At 42.0% G+C, this 27,518-nt stretch overlaps 1 protein-coding gene across 2 annotated transcripts; it reads right to left on the bottom strand.

The window, feature by feature from the left end:
* Nucleotides 1–2,398: 2,398 nt before the first annotated feature.
* On the bottom strand, nt 2,399–25,045 carry NEK3 (NIMA related kinase 3). Of its 2 annotated transcripts, XM_044249652.1 has the most exons (16): nt 25,000–25,045; nt 21,945–22,117; nt 20,129–20,222; nt 19,944–20,041; nt 18,695–18,778; nt 17,809–17,876; nt 17,629–17,715; nt 15,715–15,769; nt 11,713–11,913; nt 11,214–11,286; nt 9,015–9,061; nt 6,131–6,230; nt 5,460–5,603; nt 4,844–4,978; nt 3,381–3,507; nt 2,399–2,978 (listed from the first exon to the last, which is right to left on the bottom strand). In XM_044249652.1, exons 2-16 carry the CDS (start codon nt 22,059–22,061, stop codon nt 2,894–2,896), a joined length of 1,515 nt encoding a protein of 504 aa, XP_044105587.1. In that variant the 5' UTR covers nt 22,062–22,117; nt 25,000–25,045; the 3' UTR covers nt 2,399–2,893. The 2 variants fall into 2 exon arrangements, with proteins under 2 accessions (XP_044105587.1, XP_044105588.1); XM_044249653.1 differs by lacking the exons at nt 21,945–22,117; nt 25,000–25,045 and adding an exon at nt 21,841–21,935.
* Nucleotides 25,046–27,518: the final 2,473 nt, after the last annotated feature.

The raw sequence follows: 27,518 nt of genomic DNA, 5'->3' as shown, positions 1-27,518 counted from the left end.
TGCTTTTCTCTTTCTCCTTCTTTCTTTTCTTTCTTTCATCCTTTCTTTCAAGCCATTAAGTACTGGGAAAACTCATTCAGTTAAATAAATAGGAATTGGAATTTTTGTTAAAAGTGTCCCTCGGGGAACACCTGGGTGGCTCAGTGGGTTAAGCCTCTGCCTTTGGCTCAGGTCGTGGTCTCAGGGTCCTGAGATTGAGCCCCACATCAGGCTCTCCGCTCAGCAGGGAGCCTGCTTGCCCTTTCTCTCTGCCTGCCTTTCTGCCTCCTTGTGATCTCTCTCTGTCAAAAAAAATAAATAAAATCTTAAAAAAAAAAAAAAAAGTAAGTGTCCGTCAATTCTTGCCTGGTTTTAAGTCAAGAATCATAATAATCTATCACTAAAACTGGCTCCTAATCATCCATTAAATATCCTGAAATGTTATTAAAAGCAAAATTCTGCAAGCCAACTGACTTGTGAAATGATCTGTCATCCAATCAAGACTCATTGAGTCTCTCAATAACTATACATAATTCCAAGTTCCCTTTGTTTGGTGGTTTGGAAATATTTATCCCCGGGGGCAATGCTAAAGTTTGATATGACTAAGAGGTACAGAATACAGTATTTATGGAAGTTGGGTATCTGGAACTATCCTTAAAACTATCCCCACTAAAAGAGAGTGGTTAAAAAAAAAAAAAAAAGGCAGGGGGAACCTAATCTAAGTAACTCTGGAAAATGGTGTTTTGATTGGAATTGTAAGGCTAGAGGCACTAGAACAGTACATGAACTCTGTACTCTAGTTAGGAAATTTGTTTCTCATAGGAGTATGGGTTGATAATTTGGAAACATATGTATCCTAGTGTTGAGCAGTCTAGTAGATAATGGATGGCTGAAGCCAGGTTTCTCACTGTCAGAAGAGAAGCTAGAAAAGCAAGGAGGGGAAGGCTAGAATGAACCCTGTAGTACTAGATCAGAGTTCAAGACATCAGTATGAGCTCACCCTCGGCTCAACACACAAAGAGATGGGGAGACACAGAAATGACTATAGCTGTGTGGATGTGCACAGGAGAGCAAACATATATGGCTCTCCTCACTCTGTCCGCTAAGAGGGCCTAGAAGCATTGACAGCCCAGCTCCTGGTTTCCAAACCGATGAAAGGAGCCAAGGCTCCTTGGAGAAATGGCTGATTCTGGAGCTGCAACAGAGAAAGCTGAAGATGCGTCTAGACCATCTTCTTGTAGTACCAGGAAGGAAGGAGGTTCTCAAAACACAAAAGAATGAGGGCATGTCAGAGGAACACAGAGGCAACTGGGAAACTCCCAATAGCCAAAGCTAGACCAATTGAAGGAACAAAACAAATGACTTCACATTGGATTATAGCCCCCTTCAGGAGGTAGAGCTGAGGACGAGCTGGACCCAGTGAGTGAGTCGCTTAGAGGCACTAGGACAGTATATATACTGTGTTCTCTAGTTGGGAAATTTGTATCCCAGTGCTCGAAAATGGAAAATTGGTAATTTTACAGTGGAGATCCTGGCAGACACTGCCTTAACCAAGTGACCAAAGTTAACAACAGCAGTAATAAATTGTGTTGAAATTGCATACTCCCTGATGAGATGTGGTGGAAAGGGCACCTCACCTCCATGATATTCTTCCCCAAACCCTTGAGCTCAGCCTCATCACGAGAAAAACACCACACAAAACACTGAATACCTAACTGGTATTCCTCAAAAATGTCAAGGTCCTGAAAAATAAGGACAGATGGAGAGACCGTGAGAGAACAGAGGAGACAAAGGATGACATCTCAAGGACGACAAAGATGCCTCAAGGAAGATGAAGAGGGTGGGGTGAAGGTCTATACCACAGTTTTTGTTAACTGAAGATTTAAAAAAAAATTGTTTAAATCTACAAGATGTGTGTATTCCATACTCCAGGAGATCCTTATTAACCATCCTGCCATAGACATAGACATAGGTTCTTCACTCAAGCACCATTCCTCATACTGGCTTAGGCTTCCGCTGTTTGCACACTTACCTCCACGAGATCTTCAGGGAAGAGCCTCTTTCTTCTGGAGTACAATATGTTGCCTCACGACAGCATCCCAGTATGGAACGACAGGAGCCAGAACATGTGTGTCAGGGTGACCCACACAACTTGGCATCCCATTAGTTCCACAGCACTCTCTAGTTTTCAGTACTTCCACCTTTGGCCTATTTCTTTCTCCTGCACAAGACTACCAACTTCTGACAGGATCTGTAGTGCCCCTCCCCACCTTCCCACGGCTGATGTTCTGACCTGGGCCCTTCTGTGCATCCTGACAGGGGCTGTATTTAAGGATGGTGGGTCACTGGCGAAGATCATGGAAGATCATGGACCACCACCCAGAAATAGGTCTTACTGGAAAACTGCAGAACATTTTTATATTCCAATTAAATTTATTTTATATCCTCAAGCCTTTCAGAAATGTAAAAAAAGAGTTACACAGCAATTAAGCACCAATCCTAACAGTGCAGAAATAATGTGAAGAGCCACCGCCAAGGTCTTTGGTCAGCATCCCTGTGAGGAAGGCATCATCACCTCGTTTTAGAGTCAGGGAAAGTGGGGCTCAAAGAGCTTCAATAATTTCCCACAATCACACAAACTGGAAGCAGTAGCCTCTGATTTCTTTTCTGACTGAAAGCCTGAAGTTCAGAGCCATTCTTCTACATCTTCTCCTTTCAGTTCAACAACTCATGAGAGTTACAGGTTTTTTAAGCTTTGCGGTACTAATCAGGGACAATTTTAAATATTCACAGTTTCCCCTTCTTCGTTCTGTGTCCAAGGAAAACTATACATCCTGTGAGCTGATATTATCCAAACATTAATTCCTCATTTTCAACATCTACTCGATGTGACTATGGAGCGCTTCCTTGGGCGTCACCCATCCGAAGCTTCTTGCCAGCCAGCTCGCCGCTTCAGTTCTGACACCCAGTCAGGCCTGTCGTCATCCTCCTCGAAATCCCTGTGAAGAAACAATTTCGATACTAAGCCTCCATAGCAGGGGCACAGTGAGTATTTTTAGGTGGCTCAAAGCAGAACACTACCATCAAAATACTTACATTTTTGAGCAACTGACCAGAGGAAAAAAACTGTTAGCTCTTCCAAAGGAGCACTTCTTTCATGTTTTATAACATTTGCCAATAAAACCCAATATAGTAAATAAAAAACAGTAAGTCCAAGCTGAACAGTTAGGCTCCGGAATTCCATAATAATACCGTAATACATTACTCATCCCAGACAAAAGATTGAGATATGAATATTCATTTGTGATATTGAGTAATATAACCAGCTCCTGCTAAATCTGAAATTAAGGTCTGATTTTCACATACAACGACTAGCACCATGTACGTATATCCCAACATACGTGTCCTCTGCATCCAGTCCAGGTTCCAATCTCTCTGGGTCCAAAATGACAGAATCGTGACCACCATCCACACTGTCTGATGCTTCTGTATCTTCAGACAGGGGGCCCTTCAAGAATTCTTCTGAACCTTCAGAGGAAAATTATGCCAATTTTAACAGTAGTTGCATAATTAGTGAATGTTGGACTAAAATCCTCCAAAAGCTTGCTGGCTCACTGAGGACAATGCTGTATTTCTTTTGTAGTGCCTCCCCCATTACACAGCCTGACTTCTGGCATCAAACAGGCCCACGAAGCATCAGGATGGGTATAAAATTTAAAAACAGTACTTTCTTCAAAAGAAAAATCTAGAAAATTATAATTAAAACCTTCGAATATAAGAAACTATATTAAAGTTATCTTTGGATCGTCATCTTCCAGTTGTTTTTCCTCTGAGCTCTCCACCCCCAACTTTTCCCCATGTTGGGGAATAAAAAATTAGGGGCTGGAGACCACATGCATGCATGCTTTCAAAGAATTTTCTAGATGGCAACTGTTTTCAGATTTTTGCTCACACAATAACCTAATATAAAAATGTGAGCTAAATCTTTATAAAACCCTTTCATACTAGAGCTATGACCTAGGTTTTGAACAGTGAACAGGGAACAGAAACAAAATCCAGGACCTACAATTGCTACAACAAAATTCACAACTGTTAACCTTCCTCAACACCATCCCTCTATGTACCCATTTCTGCCGGGGCTCCTATGACCACCTGCACGCAGCTCTATCAGAAAACACCTCTAAAAATTCATCTATAACACTCTAAAACTCTCTCCTTGAGGGCTCACCCAGGGAAGGAACTGTGTTTTATTCTTTTTCTTTTTATTTTTTTTAAGTCTTAACCCAGCACATTTAGCACTCAATAAATACTGACCAAATAAACAAAGACAACTAAATCTGTTACAATAAATAGGGTCAAGACTTGCCACAGCATTACACGCTCTACTTGGCATAATCTGTCTTAGCTCTTGAGTTCGCAAGATGGCTTAGTAATTGAATTATCAGGGTGCCTGGGGGACTCAGTCATTAAGCGTCTGCCTTTGGCTCCAGTCATGATCCCAGGGTCCCGGGATCAAGCCCCACATCAGGCTCTCTGCTCAGTGGGAAGCCTGTTTCTCCCTCCCCCTCAGCCCCTCCCCTCTGCTCATGAACTCTCTTACTCTCTCTCCAAATGAAAAGGTAAAGCTAATCATTAAAAAGTGAATTTTTAAAAATACATATATATTTATATATTACACAATGTGTAAGAATGAAGCCCCAGGAGGATGTATATTTCTGTACATGGTTTCTATGACACATAGTACAACAAATACTATCTTTTTATTTATTTTATGTAAATAAATAAAATCTTTACTAAACAAATAAATAAATAAATATTTAAAAAATCAAAGCGTTTCCATAGGTACGTGATAGGCTTGAGTCACCTGGTCTATATATTGTGTATGTTTGAAAGGCCAAGCTGAGATCCGCATTCTTCAGGATGTTCATCAGAGTTTCTGGAGTCTCTTTGAGCCACTGCTTACGGGTGTTATTTTCACTGTACTTTATTACAGAACCACCTAGTTGTGAAAAGGTGACAGTTAGGGCCACGTAAAAAAGATTCTCAGCGTATATCTTCCAGACCATATTTTAAGCAAAGGTAATTATATCTGACTTGCTACTCAAATCTATTTCACTCACCTACATGGGCCCTGCTCTGATACGTGACACCTAATATCTTCTACAGAGTGACATTAAAAACAACAACAAGAGCAATCTCCGGCCCATTAAACAACCATTAGAAAATGTTCTATAGTGGGTCCCTGGGTGGCTAACGTGGTTAAGTATCAGACCCTTGATTTCAGCTCAGGTCATGATCTCAGGGCTGTGGGATCAACCCCCCACATCAGGCTCCACACTTAGGACTCTCTCTGGTTCCTACTCCCTCTGCCCCTCCCCCCACTCACACCTGCTCTCTCCTCAATCAATCAATCAATCAATCAATCACCTAAAGAAGAAAGAAAATGTCCGATAGTAACAGCATTCAATCTGACTACTAACCTCTCTCATCCCCGGCTGCTAAGCTGGAGGAGAGTATGGCTGCAGTTTCCAGAGCCGTGAGAGCTGTGTTGGGGACATTTTTCTCCCACTGTCTCCTGACAGGACTTGGTGAACTGGGTTTCCTCAGATGGACTGATTTATTATCTGATTTTAAAATGTAAAAAAGTATCGCTAAGCATATTACTTATCATCTGTATGTACACATATACTCGAACAACTACAGAGAAAGAAGTCTTTTTGTTTTCTCTTCCAAACTCATGTCTACTCACAATGTTTTTCGAGTCTAAGCAGTAAAGGGGATGAGAAAAAGAAACCTCCAAATGAAAAGGTAAAGCTAATCATTAAAAAGTGAATTTTTAAAAATACATATATATTTATATATTACACAATGTGTAAGAATGAAGCCCCAGGAGGATGTATATTTCTGTACATGGTTTCTATGACAGATAGTACAACAAATACTATCTTTTCCTACAGGCTCTTATTAGTAACACTATTCTCTTCTTTTTTAAGAAAATAAAGGATTCCTGTACCATTAAATAAATCACTGGGTAAGCAAACAAAAATCTTCCCATGTTTATGACACCTATAACCTAGTAAGATGAAAATTAATATTTCTTCCATATTCCCCAGTTCCTCACTTATATAACATTAAAATCTGAATAACTTACCTTTCTCTTTATTTAATGTCCCCAGTGCACTTTCAACTGAATTTTTATTAATGTTTTCTAAATCAGGGTGGCTATACTTTCTATCTTGTTCTTCTCCTAGCTTTAAAAGGGATTAAAAATACAGATTAAAAAAGCTTGAAATGCTAAAAACAGGTAAAGTATGCGAAGTCAGCTATCTTAATTTTAAATAAAGATTAATGAATTAAAAAACATAACCACAGAATCCCATACATTACTATATGTTATATGTCATACATATTTATATGTAAGTTAAAAACCATATATATACATACATATATGTATTTAAAGTCATCTATATTTCTAATCATTATATTTCTTTTAAAGAGAGACTCGGGCAGAGGGAAAAGGACAGACAGAGTCCCAAGCAGGCTCTGTGCTGACGTAGAGCACAACACAAGGCTTGATCTCACGACTCTGAGATCATGAGCTGAGCTGAAATCAAAGGTCAGACACTTAACCGACTGAGCCACCCACAGGCCCCCATATTACTAGTCATTAATATCAATCATTGCAAATACAAAGAGGATATATAAAACAACAGGTATTTGAGAGGGCTTTATAGAAGCAATGAGTAATGAAAAATTTCAATATTGTTTGCTGTATTGGGCTTTTTATGCTGGAATATCAAAATGAGGTATTTTATAAAGTTGCTATACATGGTCAAAATGTTCCCACTTCACCTGAGTGGCTCAGTCGGTTGAACATCTTGATCTCTTGATTTCGGCTCAGGCCATGATCTCAGGGTTGTGAGATCGAGCCCCATGTAGGGCTCCACAATTGGCAGGGAGTCTGCTTGAGATTCTCCCTCACCCTCCTCTCCCTCTAAAAATAAATAAATAAAATCTTTAAAATGTTCCCACTTAATTTGGCATTTTTCCAAATTATCTAAGCTCCTGATTTCATGAAATAGAGTAACACATTGTCTAGGCGCTGCTAAATCTGCATATATTTTGAGAATACATCTCCTATTCCTCAACAGTTTCCAGCATGTGGGTTCTCAATGACTTGTTGAATGAATAAATAAACAGTAGACTATAGCTGGGGCTTTGTTCTTATTTCTATTGATGGTTCTCATACTTCTCTCCCCACCCGGCAAAGGGCTCCCTCACAGACAAAGAAGTCAGAATCTTGGTGGGTAGTGGTGATGAGCAGTTTTTAAAAGCCCTGAGGGGATTCTGATGTTCCATCCCCAGTGACAGTCCCTGCTCTACACACAGCGGCCTCAAACAGTGCTCCTGGCTCGGTGCCACTCGGCTCTGCCCTCAAGCCATCACACCTTGCCGGCTTGCCTGGGACCTTCTTTCTACCTCAGCTCTTCCCTTCTCGGACTTCCTTTCCAGCTCTCTCTTCATTCTGCTTACATTTTGCTCTTTTCATTTTGCGAGAACACGTGGATGTGTCCACTGTAGATGGTATTAAAATGACAGTGGTGCCCATCTGGGACAGGAGTCAGGATTGTCTGCAAAGGGCCCTCAGGAAGCTCAGGAAGCTTTCTCGGGGGTGAGGGGTGCTTGGGATTTCTAGATCTTGATTATGGTGGTGGTTATATAACACTAAAAAATTTTCAAAATTCATCAGACTCTACACTGAAGGGTGAATTTTATTGCATATAAATTATGCCTCAACAAAGCTGGGGAAAAAAAGATATTCTCAGAAGAATAAAAAAAAAAGTACAGGGGCAGGATCTATTCCATTTGTAGCAACATAATGGTGGGATGCTGTTATTTATTTACAGCCAAATCTCCATTCAAAAAAAAATTTGACAAGTTTAAATTCTAGTACATTCCATAAATAGAATGATTTGTTGTTAGTACAACATTTTTTGTTTTTGGAATTAAATTTGGAATTTCTTTTGGAATTAAAAGAAAGAAAAACAAATCCTGAGTAGGGCATGATTTACTAAGTTGGGTTTGGCAGCACTGAGAAGTGGATCCACTGTTCTCCTCAGGACATTACCGCAGCTCTCGTGTCAAAGAGCTCACAGCTGCCCAGGGCAAAGCAAGACAAACAGGACCTTGAATGCCAGGCTGAAAAATGTCAACCTGGTTTGCCAGATAATGGGAAGGCACTAAAAGTCCCTGAACAAAAAAATGTCAAGATCAAAATACAGATCTAAGTATTCTTTGGGCATAAAAAGAATAAAAATAGTCTGATAATGGGCTATCCATGGATGGACCTTAAAAATACGATGCCAAGCAAAATCAGAACTGAGCAAAACAAAACAAAAGCAAACAAACAAAAACCCTATGCTAAGCAAAAGAAGCCAGACACAAAAGGACACCTGTCACATGATTCCACTCCTGTGAAATCTCTGGAATGGGCACACAGCAGAAACAGAAGGTAGGCTGGAGGTCACCAGGAGCTTGGGGTGGCAGTGCAGGTCGGGAAGGAACAGGGCAGAGTTTCCATAACAGGGTAACAGGGTAATCAGAAAGTACTAGAAACAGTGGTGATGGTTACCCAACGCTGTGAATGTGATTAATGCTGCTAAATCCTATGCGTAAAAATGGCTAGAATGGGAAGTTCTGTGTTATGTATGGTTTACCACAATGACAAACAAACTAAAAGCCAGGCTTAAACAAGATGTTCATAACTGAAAGCAGAACAGAGTTCTCTCACGTCTATATTGACACCACTGGTCATCAATAATTAAAAACAACAAAATGAGGCACGTGAAACAAATGCTCGGTGATCTCCAGTGGCTTAGCTGAGAGTATGGACAACAGCCACCAATTACCTCACATGCCAAAGGCGGAAAAACTGCTGGCCATGAGGGAGCAGGTCCCAGTCTTACCAACATCTCAGAGCCCCAGATGGTACCCAGGAGACGGGTGTTTCATAAACGTAATTTTCAAGCTCTTACCATCGTGGCTGCCTCATCTTCCAAAGCTATCTTGCTTCTGCTGGGGTCTGTTTAAAAAGAAGAGAGAAGGTAGGAAGAGAAAGCACACAGAAGATCACGTGATTAAGCTTCTCAAGTGATCTGCAGAAAGCCCGAACGGCTAATGAAGACAAATGAAGTTGTTGAAGTCCATGAGCCAAAGCCTTAGCCTGAACAGTGGTATCAAGCATCAACCAGGCAGTAATTTAAACAGAGGCTGTTTCTGCTGTTTTATTCCTAATGCTAACATCTGAAAGGTAAGGCATCGCAATTCACTTCTGCCACCCCATTTAGGCTCTAGAAGGTGAGAACCTCCACATCCCGGGGAGGTCACCATCACCTCCAGCTCAGGACAGCGAGGGAGTCTCTGCTGTCCCCAACAGTGACGAGAGCCCGTGGAACAGGGATCCCTTGGAAGGAGGGAGCTGCTTGTTCCCTCCCGAGGCACCAGCGGTGGTGGCAGTCAGCAAGAACTTGGGCATCTGATCACTTTGGAAAGAGGGGTTGATTTGCCCTGACAGAGCCTGGCCCCCCATGTTCCTCTTTCATTCAACATTGTAAAAAATGGCTATTGAGCATCTGTGATGAAAGGTGCTGAGGCTACAACTGGGAGTGAATGAGACACAGCCCCAGCCATCACAGGGAATGTTCACTGCCCTGGTGGCACTGCCTACTGGCTGGGTGGAGATGCCACCGGACACACGGTCTCCCAAGGTGGCCCTTCTCCACTGGTTTATTCCTCTTATTTAGGAATAGTAAGACTACACTTGGCCAAACTATCTCGAAACTTTTCCTAGACTGGCTTTTATTGTTGTTGCCCAGCATTTTAAAACAAATTTCCCAATACCCTGGGATGGGGAAAAAGCTACAAAATAGTAGCTAAGGTAAAATGAACACTAAAGCAAACTGTGGAAACAAAGGTAACTGGCTACCCCTTGAGGAATGGAGAAAAGGCTGAATTACAAGACTGAAGGGTTTGCATTACTAGAAGGATATACATTCCTACAAAAATAACATTTAAAACTGAACTGTCAGGTGGGGCACCTGGGTGGCTCAGTGGGTTAAACCTCTGCCTTCAGCTCAAGTCAGGCTCTCAGAGTCCTGGGATCGAGTACCGCATCAGGCTCTCTGCTCAGCAGGGAGACTGCTTCCTCCTCTCTCTCTACCTGCCTCTCTGCCTACTTGTGATTTCTGTCTGTCAAATAAAGAAATAAAATATTTTATTTATTTATTTATTATCTCTCTCTCTCTGTCAAATAAATAAAATCTTTTAAAATTTTATTGATTTATTTATTTACTTATTTTATTATCTCTGTCAAATAAATAAAATAAAATCTTTCTTATTTTATTTTATTTATTTGACAGAGAACACAAGTAGGCAGAGAGGCAGGCAGAGTGAGAGGGGGAAGCAGGCCCTGCTGAGCAGAGAGCCCAATGCGGGGCTCAATTCCAGGACCCTGGTATCATGACCTGAGCCGAAGGCAGAGGTTTAACCCATTGAGCCACCCAGGCCCCCCTCCATCTGCAGTCTTAACTGCCCTTTGCCATGGAACCTAATATCCACAATTTCCAGGGAAAAGGATGTGCCCATCACTGCAGGGGATACTCACTCTTCCGCCCTCCACTCTTGGGTCCAAGGTCCCACAGCTAGTAAGGGGAGTGCTGAGGGAGAGGGAAAAGCAGGCTCCCCACTTGAGCAGGGAGCCTGATGTGGGACTTGATCCCAGGACCCTGGGACCACGACCTAAGCTGAAGGAAGACAGTTAACTGACTGAGCCACCCAGGTGTCCCATGGCTCTGCTTTTTAAAATTTTGTTTACCAGATGGTTCTTTGGATACTTGGGGATAATTTCCTATAAGATTAACACTGTATTTTCATGGTTAGATTCCTAGGCCAGGCCACAGAAGCCTTCTACCTGACCGAAGAGAACATGGTACTAATAATGAAATGAAGAACAATCTTTACATCATTAAAATCTCCAAACTAGGCTTTTTGATCCCTGGAAAATTAAAAGCATAAAAGTCAGTACAGAATTAAATCTGAAATAGCAATAAAAAAATTTTAATTTCAGGAGATCTCTGAAATTGTCTCTAGTAACTTAAAAATTATATTTTTTTCTTTTTGTTAAACTATATTTTAAAAGAAAATGGAACAAAAGGCAAGCTTTCTAAAATTCTTACCTTTTTTCCTTGGTGTACTATGCTTAGAATTTTTGGTTTCTTCTAATATCTGATTGCCATATTCTGTGATGATCTGAAAGTTTCAGGTAAAGAATTTTAAGTATGTGAGGTACACTTTTCTTTAGACACTGCCATAATGTCATTTAATTATCAACATTATTCCCTACAATCATATTCTCCACAAACATATTCCCCATAATCAAAAATATATGATTTATGGCATCTAAAATGCCATTTAGAAAATGTCTATAATTTAGACACATATACAGATATTGCTACAGGTCTAGAAAAAGACCAGAAAGGTTATGCAAACTCTCCCTCTGAGGATTCTCAGGGAACGGTATTGTGGAAGGGAGAGGAAGAAGGAAAGGAAGTTTTTACTTTTTTGTATACTCTTCTGCATTATTTGAATTTTTACAAGCATGTCCTACATGTTGTGTTAAAAGATAACAAACCATTTGGCCACACTTGAAAACCACTCACGGTCAACCCACCGTACCTCTGGGGGTAAGCACTTGCGGACAAGCCGAGCCAAAGAGCCTCTGGAGAGAAGTGTTGTAGCAGAAGGGCGGTGTGATGGATTCCTTTTAAACATCTGCTTGATCAGAAGCTGGAGTTCACAGGAGTACTGAGATGGCAGTGGGCTCAGGGACCCCTGACATATTTTGAGAATAAGACTTTTCCAGCTGTTTGCCTGAAACTAAAAAGTACAACTGAATGTAAGAGCAGAGACAAGGCAGGAGTGGAAGAAATTGCCAGCTCAATGAAATCCTTATGAACTAATTTAATTTTATAAAAGTATCTGTCGCCTGGTCATTTTTCTTCCCAGAGGGATCCTTAAGGTACTATTTGAAATCTTATGGTGGGTTCAGAGGGAAGGTAAACAAAAACAGGGCAAAACCTGCCCATCTAGAGGAAAATCTGAGCACTGATGCCAGCTTTGGGTACATTATCACTCATAATCAATGTGTGTGCAGATACACATTGTTAACATATGTTTAAAATCAAGGTAATACATACATGTAGCTTTTTAAAAAAGATTTTATTTGAGAGACAGAGCAAGACACAGAGCACAGGAGCAGGGGAAGGGGCAGAGGCAGAGGGAGAAGTACGCTCCCCTGCGGAGCAGGGAACCCAACGTGGGGCTGGATCTCAGGACCCTGAGATCATGGCCTGAGCCGAAGGCAGAAGTTTCACCCACTAAGCCACCCAGAAGCCCCACATACATGTAGCTTAAGAAGTCAATGGTCCTAACAGGCATATAATAAGTGTAACATCCCTTAGGTTCATTCCTCCCCAGAACCTGCTAGACCTGCCCCCTCATGATACGCATTCCAGACTATTCCAGCTTTAAAAGTGTACTGCCAAATCCCTTTTACCTTTCATATCATCAAAGGAGCTATTAGAATTTGACAAGCAATAGAACGGGAATCAGAATGACATGCCAGCATAACATTTTTTAAAAAATCTTCACTGTAGAATAAACTTTGAAATTAACACTAGATGTTAGTTAATCTTGGTGATACTTTAATGTAAGAACATGTTGGCATTCTGCCTTGAAAATGTACCTATTAGTAAAATATGCAAGTGAAGATATGAAAAAAGAAAAAAATCAACAGATAACAAGGGAAAATTTCAGGTAGTGAAAAATGAGACTAAATCTGCTCTGCCTCCAGTTTCTGAACCACTATACCAGGTTTCTGCATTTCCTAAAGGTTTGAGAACTACTTTTGCCTCAAAGCAGATGAGAAAACAGATTGTGTGTCAAATATCAGGGCACCATACTCCTTAATTCTTATTCTTGCTAGAAGGAATAAGAACATGTATATGAAAGTTCACACCTACACACAAGACAGAATCAGGGGAATAAAGAATATAATCATAAATAAAATACTGGTATTTTAAAAATAATCCTTTTATATAAAACAGTGGCTCTCCACTTGGGTTGCACATTAGAATCACCTGCTTTAAAGATTTATTTAGGGACGCCTGGGTGGCTCAGTTGGTTGAGCAGCTGCCTTCGGCTCAGGTCATGATCCCAGAGTCCTGGGATTGAGTCCCACATCGGGCTCCTTGCTCGGCAGGGAGCCTGCTTCTCCCTCTGCCTCTGCCTGCCTCTTTGTCTGCCTGTGCTCGCTCGCTCTCTCTCCCTCCCTCTCTGGCAAATAAATAAATAAAATCTTTAAAAAAAAAAAAGATTTTATTTATTTATTTGTTTGTTTGTTTGAGAGAGGGAGAGAGACAGAGCAGATGTGAGCTGCGGGAGAGGAAGAGAACCTCCAGCAGACCCCTAGCTGAGCTGGGAGCCCCACGCAGGGCTATCTCATGATCCTTAGATCATGACCTGCGCTGAAACCAAGAGTCAGGCCCTCAACCAACTGAGCCACCCAGGTGCCCCTAGAATCACCTGTTCTATAGAACACTACTGTCCAGGACACCCTCAGGGGTTTCCACTCAATTACTATAGTATGGGCCCAGGTATCGCCATTTTGTAAAGTCTCCCAAGTTGTTCTAACGATGCAGCAGGCGATATAAACCACGCACACTGGAGGAAGACAGCATGTGGTTTCAGTGTGAGGGGCTTTCTTAGTGGTGGTGAAGGCTGTTCCTCCATCATTCACTCTCATACCTCTCAGGCACATCTGTAAAGATGCTTGCCAGGGGTGGGTGGGGATGGGTGAAATAGGCAGAGGGCAGTAAGAGGCACAGACTTCCAGGTATAAAATAATTAAGATTGGGGGATGAAAAGTAGAGCACAGGCAACACAGCCAATAATATCATAGTCACTTCGTATGGTGACAGATGGGGAGTATGGGTACGGTGAGCAATACTGTAATGTATTTACAAGTGCTGGATCACTATGTTGTGCACCTGAAACTAACATGACACTCTATGTCAATCGTATTTCAATTAAAACTTAAAAAATAAAAAATGAAAAAATGCTTGGTTAGAGCTAAGTTTCAATCTGTGCCCAAAGGACAGCATTTATTTCTATGAAAAGCCAAGACTTAACAGTGACGAGTGCTATGATTGTTATTTCTGTGTAATAGTAACTGCTAAACAAGCCAGCCATGTTATTTAGCCTCTTTTTTGTTAAATCATGTTTTAAAATATCTTTTTTTTTTCAATTTATTTATTTTCAGAAAAACATTATTCATTATTTTTTCACCACACCCAGTGCTCCATGCAAGCCGTGCCCTCTATAATACCCACCACCTGGTACCCCAACCTCCCACCCCCCCGCCACTTCAAACCCCTCAGATTGTTTTTCAGAGTCCATAGCCTCTCATGGTTCACTTCCCCTTCCAATTTACCCAAATTCCCTACTCCTCTCTAACACCCCTTGTCCTCCATACTATTTGTTATGCTCCACAAATAAGTGAAACCATAAAATATCTTGAAAAAATAAATATAAAGATAATTTTTTCACAATAGCCAAAGGAGAAAATAACCCATATGTCCAGCAACAGATGAATGGATAAACAAAATAAGATATAAACATACATAATAGAATATCACTCAATCACAGAAAGGAATGAAATTGTGACCCATGTTACAACATTATGCTACATGAAACAAGCCAGACACAAAGGGAAAAGTACTGTGTAATTCCACTTATTGGAAATATCTAGAATACACATGTTCTTGGAGACAGTGGATTAGAGGTTACCAGGGGCTGGTGGGGAGGGATGGGGATGGGAAATTATCATTTAATGGGTACAGAGTTTCTGTTTGGGAGCATGGGCTGGGCAAGTTTGGCAAATAGGTACCAGAGATGATTACAAAATACTGCAAAGTAATCAATGCCACACAAAACAGTTAAAAAGGCTAATATCATGATATAGATTGTATTTTACCAACATAAAAAAATTCAGAATAGTGAAAAAAAGGAAGGACGGGTGGAGGAGGGGACAGAAAGAAAATGGAAGGAAGGCAGGCAGGCAAGCTAAATATAAAACTACAGAAACTAAATAATGAAAATTTCTATTAGTATATGCTACCAAAGGGACTCCAGGCAAAGGTGATACCCAAGGAAAGAGGTATGAATTCATTTGTCAGAAAGTAGAGGAGGGTCAGTCATGGATCATCCAGACCAAGAAGGCATTTTAATACTGAAACACAAAGCAAGCCACTCCATATCGTTTACCCAGAGCTTTATGCAGGGTAAATACTGACAGGGGCAACGGGCACAGGGGCAAGGCGGGCAGGGGAATGCAGGTCACTACAGAGCTATTCTCTGCCCTGTTCCCTATAGGGCAACTATCTGGACCTTAACCCCTAGCTTCCCTGGAGCGAGGGGCATGGTGGTGAGGTCACAAAGGAGTTATCCCTTGTGGTACCACTTGTGGGCCAACGTGGCAGGCCAAAGATGGAGTCAATGCTGTCAGCACTCCTACAGAGCCCAAGGGAAGCACATGGCCAAGTGGAACCTGGCACATTACTAAGGACTTAGCCAGGTATGACAAGAGGCTGCCTTTTCCAATTTGCACAGCATACTTACTGGATGCTTAAGGGTACAGAGCTCATAGAGAATGCATCCCAAGGACCAGATGTCACTGGAAGCATAAAGAAGCAATGGAATGACAAATGGGTTATGCGTGATTATATGAAATACAAAAGAAAAGAAAAATGAAAAATTATCTTCAATAAGAATAAATATCACAAGTAATTCCTAGTTATTAAAATACAATACATGGTAAGTTTGGTCTAATACTTAGATACTTACTCACAGTAATGTTCGCAGTAAAACTCTCTGCTCCCGAGCCCCTACCCTCCAAATCAAGGCTGTTCAGACATCATTTCAGTAGCATTCAGTACAGGAAGGAGTATTTGTAGACTCAGACTGGCATAGTTGGAAGGAGGGTTAGAAGACATGCAGTATAGCTTCTACCCAGACCATCTGTGCGCAACCCCAGGCCTTTTGGCCACACCTCCTGATAAATAGCTCTTTACCTTCGGCACAGCCTCTTGGATGGCTCTAGGGAGAGTGGTCTTCTTTATCATAAGCCAAAATATGTCTTCTGGAAACCCTCATCACCCTGTGTTAGCTCTACATTCCCAAACCAAGAGAATAAGACTACTCATTCTTCCCCCAAACAGTTCTTCATAAATCAGAAGAGTTCTATAGTTGCCCCATACGCCCACCCTTCTTCATTCTAAGCATCCCCATTTCCTCCATCCTTCTCACCACCTAGTTCCACATATATCTGAACCTCTTGAAAAAAAGACTGCAGACACCAAAGCCTTCATCCCCAAACATGTCAGATGTACTCTCCCTCACAAACACAATATCATTGTCACATCCAAGAAATTTAACCTTAATTCAATCACATCACCAAATATTTGTCCAAAATCAAATTTCCCCAATTGGCCCAGTAGGTTTCTTCATAGCCGCTGTGTCCCCAGTGCACTCAGTTTTACTGTTAAAAGAAACTGTTCAGTAAGGATTACCATGTTCTTTACAGAAATTGACTTGACAGAAGGTAACAAGAGCCTGTAGGTTTTCTACTTCTAGGAATTCATGCCAAGAATGTGTTACAAAATAATGATCTGTTTACTCACAACAGTTCTATTAATCATGACACTGATTATGATACTGAAAATTGGAAATATATCATTAGACCAACAACAATATTTGTGAAGAGCTTAAATATGTGGTGATATGAATATGATATAATAAAATTTAAAAAGGAGGATGCTAAGTTGTATATGGAATACATAAACTAGGTTTGGCAGGCAGAAGTGAATGGATGGAAAAAACATCAAAATGTTATTAACAGTAGTGAAAAAGTAGGTGATGACCATATCCTTTCTTGTATATCTATTTCTGATATTCCTCTGTTCACCCATTCCATCAGTGGGCATGTCATGACTTATATTCAGAAAAATATTCTGTTTTAAATCATAAGGTCTTAAGATTATCTTCTTTTAATTAATTAACCTATCAGTCAAGTACTTATTATCCAGTCCTGTCAATATGAACTCACTGACATAATCCAGTAGTTCCCAAATTTTGCCACATACTGGAATCATTTGGTGATACTGGAAAATTACCGATGTACGCTTCCCACCCCCTGACATTCTGATGTAACTGGTAGAGCTTCAACCTGAGCTTTGGGACTTTTAAAAGTGAGAGCAGTAGAGTGTGAAAAGCAGTCATGTCATTCATTCTATTATGTCATTCATACTGTTCCCTAGAAATGACTAGCCTTTCCTTCAACATTCACACTTGGCTCCTTTCAGCTGATTAAAACAGTTGGAAAACTGTGACTTTCCTCTAGAAGCTTGGGCATTTAGATTCTACATTGCTTTCAAATATATTTTTCAAAAAACCAAACTTCCCTTGTCAGTTACAATGCCTGTCACCAAGTGGTCAAGCTCAGGACTTAATGTATCAAGCAAGAACATTACTTACCTTTTATTGTTGTAAGGCATGTTCTCCCAAATTTCTGGGGGCACGTAATAGGGTGTTCCCACATATGTACAAGCAAACGCCATAGGACTAAAACCATAAGAAGGCAAAGCACGATTATAGTGCATTCCTGAATAAGGGATATTTTGATTGCTGTCACTACTACAAAACAGATATACATACTTAGAGAGAAGACGGGCAGATCCAAAATCTCCCAGTTTTACTTTTCCATTTTGGGTGAGGAAGATGTTCTGCATTAAAAAAGAAGAGCTGAGATTATGTCTTGCATCATTCACCCGCAAGGCAGAGATCTCGGAGAAGCTGTCTATCAAAGCCTGCTGGTGATGGAGATTAAGGGCAGAGATGCTGACAGCTGAGTTCTGGAGTGGAACACAAAATAAGATACCCTTCTGACAGATACACGTTACCCTGCTTGGGAATTCAGGATCACTGCTTAGAAAGCAAAAGAGCAAGCTTAAGATTTTATCGGTAGACAGGAGCCTGGGTGGCTCAGTCGGTTAAGCATCTGCCTTCAGCTCAGGTCATGATCCCAGAGTCCTGGGATCAAGGCCTGCATTGGGCCTCCCTGCTCAGTGGGGAGTCTGCTTCTCCCTCTACACCTCCACATGCTCTTTTGTGTGTGTGTGTATGTGTATGTGTGTGTGTGTGTGTTCTCTCTCTTTCTCTCAAATAAATAAATAAAATCTCGTATCAGCAGAGCCTAATGGGTTAAGCCTCTGCTTTCAGCTCAGGTCATGGTCCCAGGTTCCCACCTGGGAACGTGTCAGGGGGACTCCATGGCGCAGGTCCTGACCATTTTTCATCTGAGAAAGATAGTCTTAGCAATCGCTAAGAGAGCTAGGAACCTAGCTAACATACACTAGTAAAGAGATTAAATGATCTTTCTCAGGTAGTACCTTCCTTGGCTCGTATAAATATTAGGTTGACAAAGACCTCTAGGCTAAATAAAAATGTCCCAAAAGGAAACAGAAGAACACAGAAAAAAGACTGAGTGAAATAGTCTTTGTTTCTGTTTTCGTGTTGAGGCCCCAAAAGGTATTTCACTTACCTTGGACTTGATATCTCTGTGTAACACACGTTTCTTATGAATATGATTTACTCCAAGGCACATTTGTGTGAACCAATTAAGTATCTGTAAGGAAAAGGCATGCAGCAACTGGTTTATGTCAACCCCAAATCCCAAAGAATCATCTCCAGGCCTTAGCTGACTGGATTTTCTGTAATATAAATACAGAACCCTAAAAATTACATAGTTCAACTGAGATCCAACGTTGCCTGGGAGAATTCAGAAAAACTGTGAATCCCATGTTCCATCATCTTATGTATGATCTAAACAGCAATTTAGTTCAATAAAACTCCCACTATGGTTTTCTTGAATTCAACCAAATAAAAGTATTTCTTAAATATATATATAAAGGTAATTCACCACCAAGGAATGAGTATGCTACAACTTTTTGTAATCATTACATCAGATTTTCATTTGCCTTTTCAGAGTGTTCATTTATTAACATTAAAAGATTTCATTATGTTGTCAACCATCCTATGAGTCAGCATTTTCTTCTTACAAATCCTGAGTCAGTAGTATTCAGAATTTCTAAGCCTATAATTAAATGTCAAACCGATTTTTTTTTTTCTTTTTTTGCTATGGAGATTCATTCATTTGAAGCCAAGGTTGACCTCCTTCTCTGGAATCCATATTTTTAACAACACAACTGCTAAATAAAAATATTTATACCAATTTCATAACATGTTATACCCTAAACCAGACAAAGTCCCATTCATGGTGTTTATTTAACTATTTTCCTTAGTCAATTCATTCTAATAATATTTAATACACAATTTTCCTTTAAAAAGGCAGGAAATACTAGACATAAAGGAAAATGCTAAATTGTAAAAGGAAAAAGTGTGAGAATAGGTATTCCCATGACCCAGGAATTTGGGCTTCGGTCTTCTGATGATCTAGTAATGCCAAATAACTCTGTCTTCTACAATGTCAGTACCACAAAATTCAAAATTTGAAATATACAGGACAAAATAGGAGCAATACAATTTTGAAACTTTTGTACACACAGAAGTTTTATTCCTTGATATTTTATAAACATATCTATTGAACTTGCTGGAAATATCTCTGGGAGCCACCTCCCACACACAAACAGGAGCAGCAATAAGGAAGCGAGTTGCTTCTAACAAGTGTGTCAGGTAATCACATGTATAGTGCTTTCATGTGAACTTATACCCATTTGGGGAGGAAAGTTGCTTCTAAATCTTGAGAGAAATCGTGGAAGCCCCTCTCTTACCATATCTTCAGGAAACAACTTTCCTTTCTGATGCTTTATCTTCTGCATTAGGTCCCCTCCGTCGCAATATTCCATCACAATATACAGGTGTCCCTCAGCTAGAAAAAACAGAAGACTCCTGAGGAAAGCCTGGAGGCCATAAATCAAATTCCACAATGCGTTTATTTGGGGGAATTCATATTTACCTTCAAATGATTCTTGAAAGGCAACAATATTGGGGTGCTTCATTTTGGCTAACAGAACAGCCTCCTTCCTAGAATTCTGTGTACCAGAGAGAGACTAGAAGAAGATTTTAAATAGCATAAATGGAATACTTCATTTTAAAATGGATAGCTTTACAAAAATACGGTTGACCCTTGAACCACATGGGAGCTGGGGGCAGTGATCCGCCCCCCTGTGCAAAAATCCACCTGTGACTTTTGACTCCCCAAAAACGTAACCATTAATAGCCTTGTCAATTACATAGTCAATTGACACACATGTTGTATGTTACATGTATTATATGCTATATTCTCACAATAAAGTAAGCTAGAGAAAAGAAAGTGTTACCGAGAAAATCACAAGGAAGAGAAAATACATTTACGGTACTGGATGGCATTTATCCAAAAAATCTACATATAAGTGGCCCCATGCAGCTCACATCTGTGTTGTTCAAGGGTCAAGTGTGGTTTGTATACGTCAATGCCAGAGGCAGTTTTGAAGCAACACGCTGCGACCCAACTTACGTTTATCAAACTCTATGAGAAAACGTAGTGATTTTTCAACTGTGGCTATATTTTACATGCTAAAGTTGACCCTTATATCCTTCCAAGTATAGAACGTAAACCAGTTTTCACATCAGTCTCATCGTAACTGATGTGGAGAATGGGCATGCCATTAACCACAGCATATCCTTAAGAACTGGGGCTCTCAGGTCTTACTGTCTGCATCATGTTTGCAGCCCACTGGCCCAGATGAGAAAGACTGATGTGTTAGTGCAGTAAGCATGGAAGAAGGTGATTTACAAAGCTGGTTTCCAAAACTGCTTATCCCTAACTTACTCTCTGAGGACAAAATCCTGAATGGCTTGTCTTTCAATTAAGAAACTGCCATTGGGGAAAAAAAAAAAAAAAAAAAAAAGAATTACAAAAAGATATTTTAAAAAGGGGCGCCTGGGTGGCTCAGTATGTTAAGCCTCCAACTCCTGATTTCAGCTCAAGTCAGGATCTCAGGGTCATGAGATGGAGTCCCCTGTTGGCCTCTACGCTCAGCAGGGAGGCTGCTTGAGATTCTCTTTCTCACTCTCTCTTCAAAATAAACAAATCTCTTAAAGAAAAAAATGCAAATTCATCAGCCCATCTGCACCTCCTCAACCAGATACTCAGGGGTGGGGCCCAGCAATCTGTGTTTTAACCTCCAGATGACTTTGAAGCCCACTCAAGAATCACGGAAAGAGGTCAAGAACACAGTGGGGAAATAAATGCTTAGAATTCTGAGAATTGTATTAAAATGTATTTTTAGAAAATTGATCAAGACGTTATTAAACAACCTCAATAGCACAGATTCTTTCCGGCAACAACTATGATAGACATGGACCAGGTAGCACCTTCCTCACCTTCCAGGGAAATAAAACCCAAAACTGATCCACAAAATAGCTTCTCTGATATCAAAGGTTAGCATGTTAGGTTTTTGCTCTTCATTGTATTTTTTATGCTCTGTTTTCATTAATAGGGCACCTGAGCTGCTTCCGGCAAAGCTTCTTTCCCTCTTAGGTATGCAAAATTGGAAATTATTCATTGAGATAAACAGCAATCGCCACCTAGATTATTTTTTCTCCCTCTTTGTTAATTACAAAAATTACCTAAAATCCATATAAAATACATCAAGACCTTGTAAAGCTAATGAATAAACCCATTACATCTTTTGCACGAAAGAGCAATTCCATGTTAAATCTGAAGAACTAATTTTCCGGGGCAAACTGCATCTACATTTTCAACATGAGCTAATGGCTTCAGCAGTGACCTTGGGAAGCCTTATTTCCTTCATGGCAAACAGCTGATTACTGCTTTCTTGCTGAACCAAAAGGGCTCTGCCGAAGGAGCCCTCTCCAATCACTCTCAGGACCACATAGCCATCCATGCTGGGAACCCACACAGCCCGGCTTCACTGACACGGTCACCACGACCTCTCTCGACCTGTATTCAAAAACGGAAATGTTGGAAATTAAATATATTTCAAAAGGCAGAATGAAGTCAAAGTAGCTCAAAATGACCATGGTAGGACAACAGCAGTTTATTCCTTTATTGGCTAAACAGGTAGACCCTGGACACCCATGACAGGTTTTATAATCCTGAATAAAAAATACATTTACAGACTGTACTACATTTATCAAAATTGCTGGATATAAGTGGCCCTGTGCAGTTCAAACCTGCACTGTTCAAGGAACAGTGTGGTTTGTATACGTTGATGCTACAGCAGCGGACTTTGACCTCTCATGGTCCCTGCTATCACGCATGCCCCCAAACAGGCGGGACCTCAGACCTCAACAAATGTAGGGTGATAAGTCTCACAGAGTTAGGAGGGCGCATGGCAGAAATATCCAGACGAGTCAGGAAAATGATACTTTACTGAAGCCTGAAGGATGACTGGAAGTTGGCTTGGCAACGGGGGGCGGGACGGGGAGCGATGTAGGCAGAGGGACTGGCATATTTAAGAGCCAAAGAGGGGGCACCTGGGTGGCTCAGTGGGTTAAGCCTCTGCCTTCAGCTCAGGTCATGATCTTAGGGTACTAGGATCGAGCCCCACATCGGGCTCTCTGCTCAGCGGGGAGCTTGATTCCCCCTCTCCCTCTGCTTGCCTCTCTGCCTACTTGTGCTCTCTCTCTGTCAAATAAATAAATAAAATCTTATTTTAAAAAAAGAGCCAAAGAGATTGTGTTCAGTTCAAGGAATTGAAAGAGGACTGTCACAGGCTGGTGAGGCAGACAGGGTCTTATCTGAAGGCCACTGCAAGCCAAGCTCAAGGTTGCCGGATTTTATCCTTGGGGTAATTAATGTGCTATCTCTGAAAGATTTTAGCCAAGAGAGCATATTAGAAAAAATAACTTACTCTAGCCATAGAGCGAATGGACTGCACACGGGATGGGACAGGAGCACTGGAGTGTGACTCCGACAACAGAAAAGGCAAGAAAATGATGATGGAGTGGAATGGGGTGGTGGCAATGGGAATGAAGAGAAGAATGAGAAGAAAACATGGAGAAAGAACTTGTAAGATTTTTGGTGACAAATTTATGGGGGATAAGCAGGGAGAAAGGGACAAAGCAGACCTCCAGGTTTCCAGTGTAAACTGGGTGAACGATAATACCATTCCCTGAGAAAAAGGAAAAGCACAATGTTTCTGTGTGTATGTGTGTGTGTGTTTCATTCTTCTGGCAGTGGGAGTGTGGCAGAGCTGGGGAACAGCATAGTGAAGGGAGACGTGTTCCTTCTAGGACACGCTGAGCTAGAGGCGCTGGGATTAAGAAGACATAAGCAGAGTCTTTGAACTTCAGTCTCCCTTTCTGTATTTCCCAGATGAAGCAGTTAGCTGGATCGGATCATATGTAAAGGAGATTGAATATAAAGTACCTAACACTTTGCCTGGTACAGGGGAGGCCATGGATAAATGGCAGCCATTATTATTATTAAAACCTTAGCAACATGATGCATTTTTTTCCTTAGCAACTTGGTGCATTAAGAAAAAAGAAAACCACCAGAATGAATTAACTTAATTTTCAGAAAGCCTATTTGTAGTGGTTTTTTGGGTTTTTTTGTTTGCTTTAATCACACCACAAAGAATTATGAGGCACAGAGAACACAGCAGGCAGAGCAAAAATCACAACTAAAACAAACACTACAGCGATCTGTAAAATGTCGTTTGTATTCATGTGTGTCATAGAATCACCCGGCAACTTTAAAATTAATTGCTCCATATTAACCAAATTAGAGGCATTGTGTTCAAAAACAATTCTTTTCAAGAACAGTCTGGTCTTTCAGTGTATTTAGGGATCTGAAAGAAAAAAGTTGCTCCTATTCTAACTGGCCCTTGGTATTACCCGATTTAACAAACAGGCTGAGGGTTCCTGGATGGCTCACTGGTTATGTGTCTGCCCTTAGCTCAGGTCCTGATCACAGGGTCCTGGGATCCAGTCCTGGGTTGGGCTCCCTGCTCCTGCTCTCAATCTCTCTCTCTCTCTCTCAAATAAACAAATAAGATCCTTCAAAAAAAAAAGTAACAAGGAGGCCACGTTTTCCCACATTTGTTTTCTTTTATTCTTCAGGGTCTTCATTCCATGTCAAGGACGTAACCAATAAGCAAGAACCACCATTGATTTTCTTAGCTGAAAACCAGTATTTCTTTGGTTCTTTCTTTCTTTCTTTAAGATTTTATTTACTTATCTGACAGAGATCGCAAGTAGGCAGAGAGGCAGGCAAAGAGAAGAGGGGGAGGCAGGTTCCCGCTGAGCGGAGAGCCCGACGCGGGGCTTGATCCCACGACTCTGGGATCACAGCCCAAGCCGAAGGCAGAGGCTTTAACCCACTGAGTCACCCCATCTACCCGCTACTCCATCTGCCACCCGTAAGATCAGCAAGAGACCTGTATACACTGTGACGAAGTCCCTTTGCATGCTCCTCCCAAATACTAGTAAAATGGTTTGGAAATAGCCAGAAGTGGGATCGCGGGTGAGACACCCGGGCGCGCGAGCTTCTCAGGTTTGCACGCGGGCACCCCGCACCATGCGGAGGGTCCCGCACCATGCGGGGGGCCAGCCAAGCGCGAATCCTGCTGCGCCGCGTCCCCTCCTCCTCCAGCGCCCGAGCCGCGGCAGGCGCCAGGAGCACAGGAAGCGGCGGGGGACCCCCGGGCGAGCTGCCCAGGCCGGGGGCGGAGCTGCGGCGGGGATCCGACAGAGCCGAGAGCGGGTGTCCCGCTCGCCCCCACTTCGCGAGGGCGCCGCCCGCTTCCCGGGCCCCAGGTCCCCACCGCCGGCCGCGTTCCCTCCTCCAGAGGCTCCCTGCCAGACGGCGGGATCGCTTACCGGCTTCCCCGGCGACCGGAGCCGACCCCGGCGTCCCCGGACTAGCGCGTTTCCGCGGGGCGGGCCGTCAGGTCGTCTTTCGGGTTGCTGGTAAAGGAAGGTTCTCGGGCTGGGCGGGAGGCGCTATTATCGGAGTAGCCGGGCCTACTAAGGGCGCGTTTTAAAACTGTAGCTCCAAAGCGCCCTAGATCAATGCCAATGTTATTGAGGGAAAGTGTCTCCCAGCAACAAGAGTTTTGCCTCCAGTTTACGTGATCAGTTTCTCGGGCTCAGCACTCCCCTTACTAGGTGGGGGACCTTGGGCCCAAGTGAGGAGGGCGGAAGAGTGAGTAGCCCCTGCAGCGATGGACATATCCTTCTCCCTGGAAATTGTGAATGTTAGGTTCCGTGGCAAAGGGCACTTAAGACTGCAGGTGGAATTAAGGTTGCCAACCAGCTAACTCTAAAATATGGAGATGATTGGATTCTCTGGGTCCCCATACTGGGTCCCCAGTATGATCACCAGGGCACCTCCAAGTGGAAGAGAGAGGCTGAGTGGTGGTCAGAGAAGAGATTTGAAGGAGGAGGATAGGGCCACCAGGCAAGGAAAACAGGAGACCTTAAGAAACTGGGAAAGGGGCCGCCTGGGTGGCTCAGTGGGTTAAGCTCCTGCCTTTGGCTCAGGTCTTGATCCTGGAGCCCTGGGATGGAACTCTGCGCCTGAGCCCTGCCTCAGGCTTCCAGCTCTGCGAGAAGTCTGCTTCTCCCTCTCCCTCCACCCAAATAACTGATAAAGACCGGGAAACGAATTCTGGACTTCCAGAAGAATCATCATCCTGCTTATACCCTGATTTTAGTCCCATGAGATCCAATCCAGACTTCTGATTTGTAGAAGAGAGTACATTTGTGTTGTTTTCAGCCACTGTGTTTGTGGTGATATGTTATAGTAGCAAATCGAAGAAACTCGTAACAGCAAGGCAGAGAACCTACCTCCTAGGAGTTTTGTGAAAATCAAAACGGATATATTAGAATATATTGTAGAACAACTTCTGGTTGTACTTGTAAGTGCTGAGCGTGTTCAGCATGACATGGCAGAGTTAATATGTGATTAATCTGTAAATGTAGTGGTAAGAGCAGGATCTCTGGAGCATCATCTTCTTTCTGAATGGCCCAACATTTGCGATATCTGCTCTGCTTTGTTTCAATTAAAGAAACAAAAACAGGGGCGCCTGGGTGGTTCAGTGGTTTAAAGCTTGATCCCAGGGGATCAAGCCCGGCATCAGGCTGTCTGCTCAGCAGGGAGCCTGCTTCCTCCTCTCTACTTGTGATCTCTGTTAAATAAATAAATAAATAAAATATTTAAAAAAAAAAAAAAAAAAAGGAACAAAACCAAAACTACTATACATGTCTATGCCCAGAATGCTGCTACAACTTCCGTTTCCAGGAAATAATGGGCCTGCTGCTTGGCCACAGGCACAAACTCCAACCACTTTATATTCATGACAGCGCTAGGGCAAAAGTCATAAAAACACCCAACTCTTTTTTTTTCCCCTTCCCAATGCCTATAGTCATGAAAAGGACTTTTTATCTTGTTGCGTGAGTGTGTTAGTTTGCTAGGGCTGCTCTAACAAAGTATCACAAACCAAGGGGCTTGAACAAGAGAAGCATATCCTCTCAGGGTTCTAGAGCCTAGAAGTCCAACATAAGGCTGTCAGCAGGATTCTTGAGCTGAGGACTCAGAGAGGGACCTATTCTGGGCCTATCCCTTGGGCTTGTAGAATGCTGTCTTCTCCCTCTCTTCACATCATCTTCGCAGTCCTATTGGATTAGGAACCTGCCTAAATTAGGACCAGCCTGAATTCATCTTAATTAATTGCATCTGCAATGACCCTATTTCCAAATAAGGTCACATCCTAAAAGTACTGGGGCTTAAGATTCCAGTGTATCTTTTTGGGGATGACAAAATCAACCATTAACCATCAGCAAGCACAGACTGGAGGAGGAAATAGAACAGATCTGAACCCTACCCCCTCTAGCTATTGCCAAGGTGTGGTTCTCAGCCAGGGGAGGTTCCGAAATGGGTAGTGATTGGAAATAGAATATTACTACGGATTACATATACAAGGTACTAGGCAGTTTTAAGTCAGTCAGTACATGTGAAGTACGTAAGAGTAGGACTAGATAAATATTAGCTATCAACTCCACAACAACCCTAAAGGTACAGTTATCTCTAAGGCACAAGAGGCTATTTGCCTCAGGTCCCACAGCTAGTCAGTGGTAGAACTGGTATTAGAAACCAGGCAGTAGGACTCAAGTCTGATTCTTAACCACTATCCTGCAGTAATACATGTTGCTTGCCGTGGTAAACAGTGTGAAAAGCTGACTGACTTAAAAAGCTCCCATGTATGGGCGCCTGGGTGGCTCAGTGGGTTAAGCCGCTGCCTTCGGCTCAGGTCATGATCTCAGGGTCCTGGGATGGAGTCCCACATCGGGCTCCCTGCCGAGCGGAGAGCCTGCTTCCCTCTCTCTCTTTCTCTCTG

The sequence above is a fragment of the Neovison vison genome, chromosome 5, assembly GCF_020171115.1.
Source record: "Neovison vison isolate M4711 chromosome 5, ASM_NN_V1, whole genome shotgun sequence".
NCBI classification, from domain to species: domain Eukaryota; kingdom Metazoa; phylum Chordata; class Mammalia; order Carnivora; family Mustelidae; genus Neogale; species Neogale vison.
This window is presented reverse-complemented; position numbering and strand designations above follow the sequence as displayed.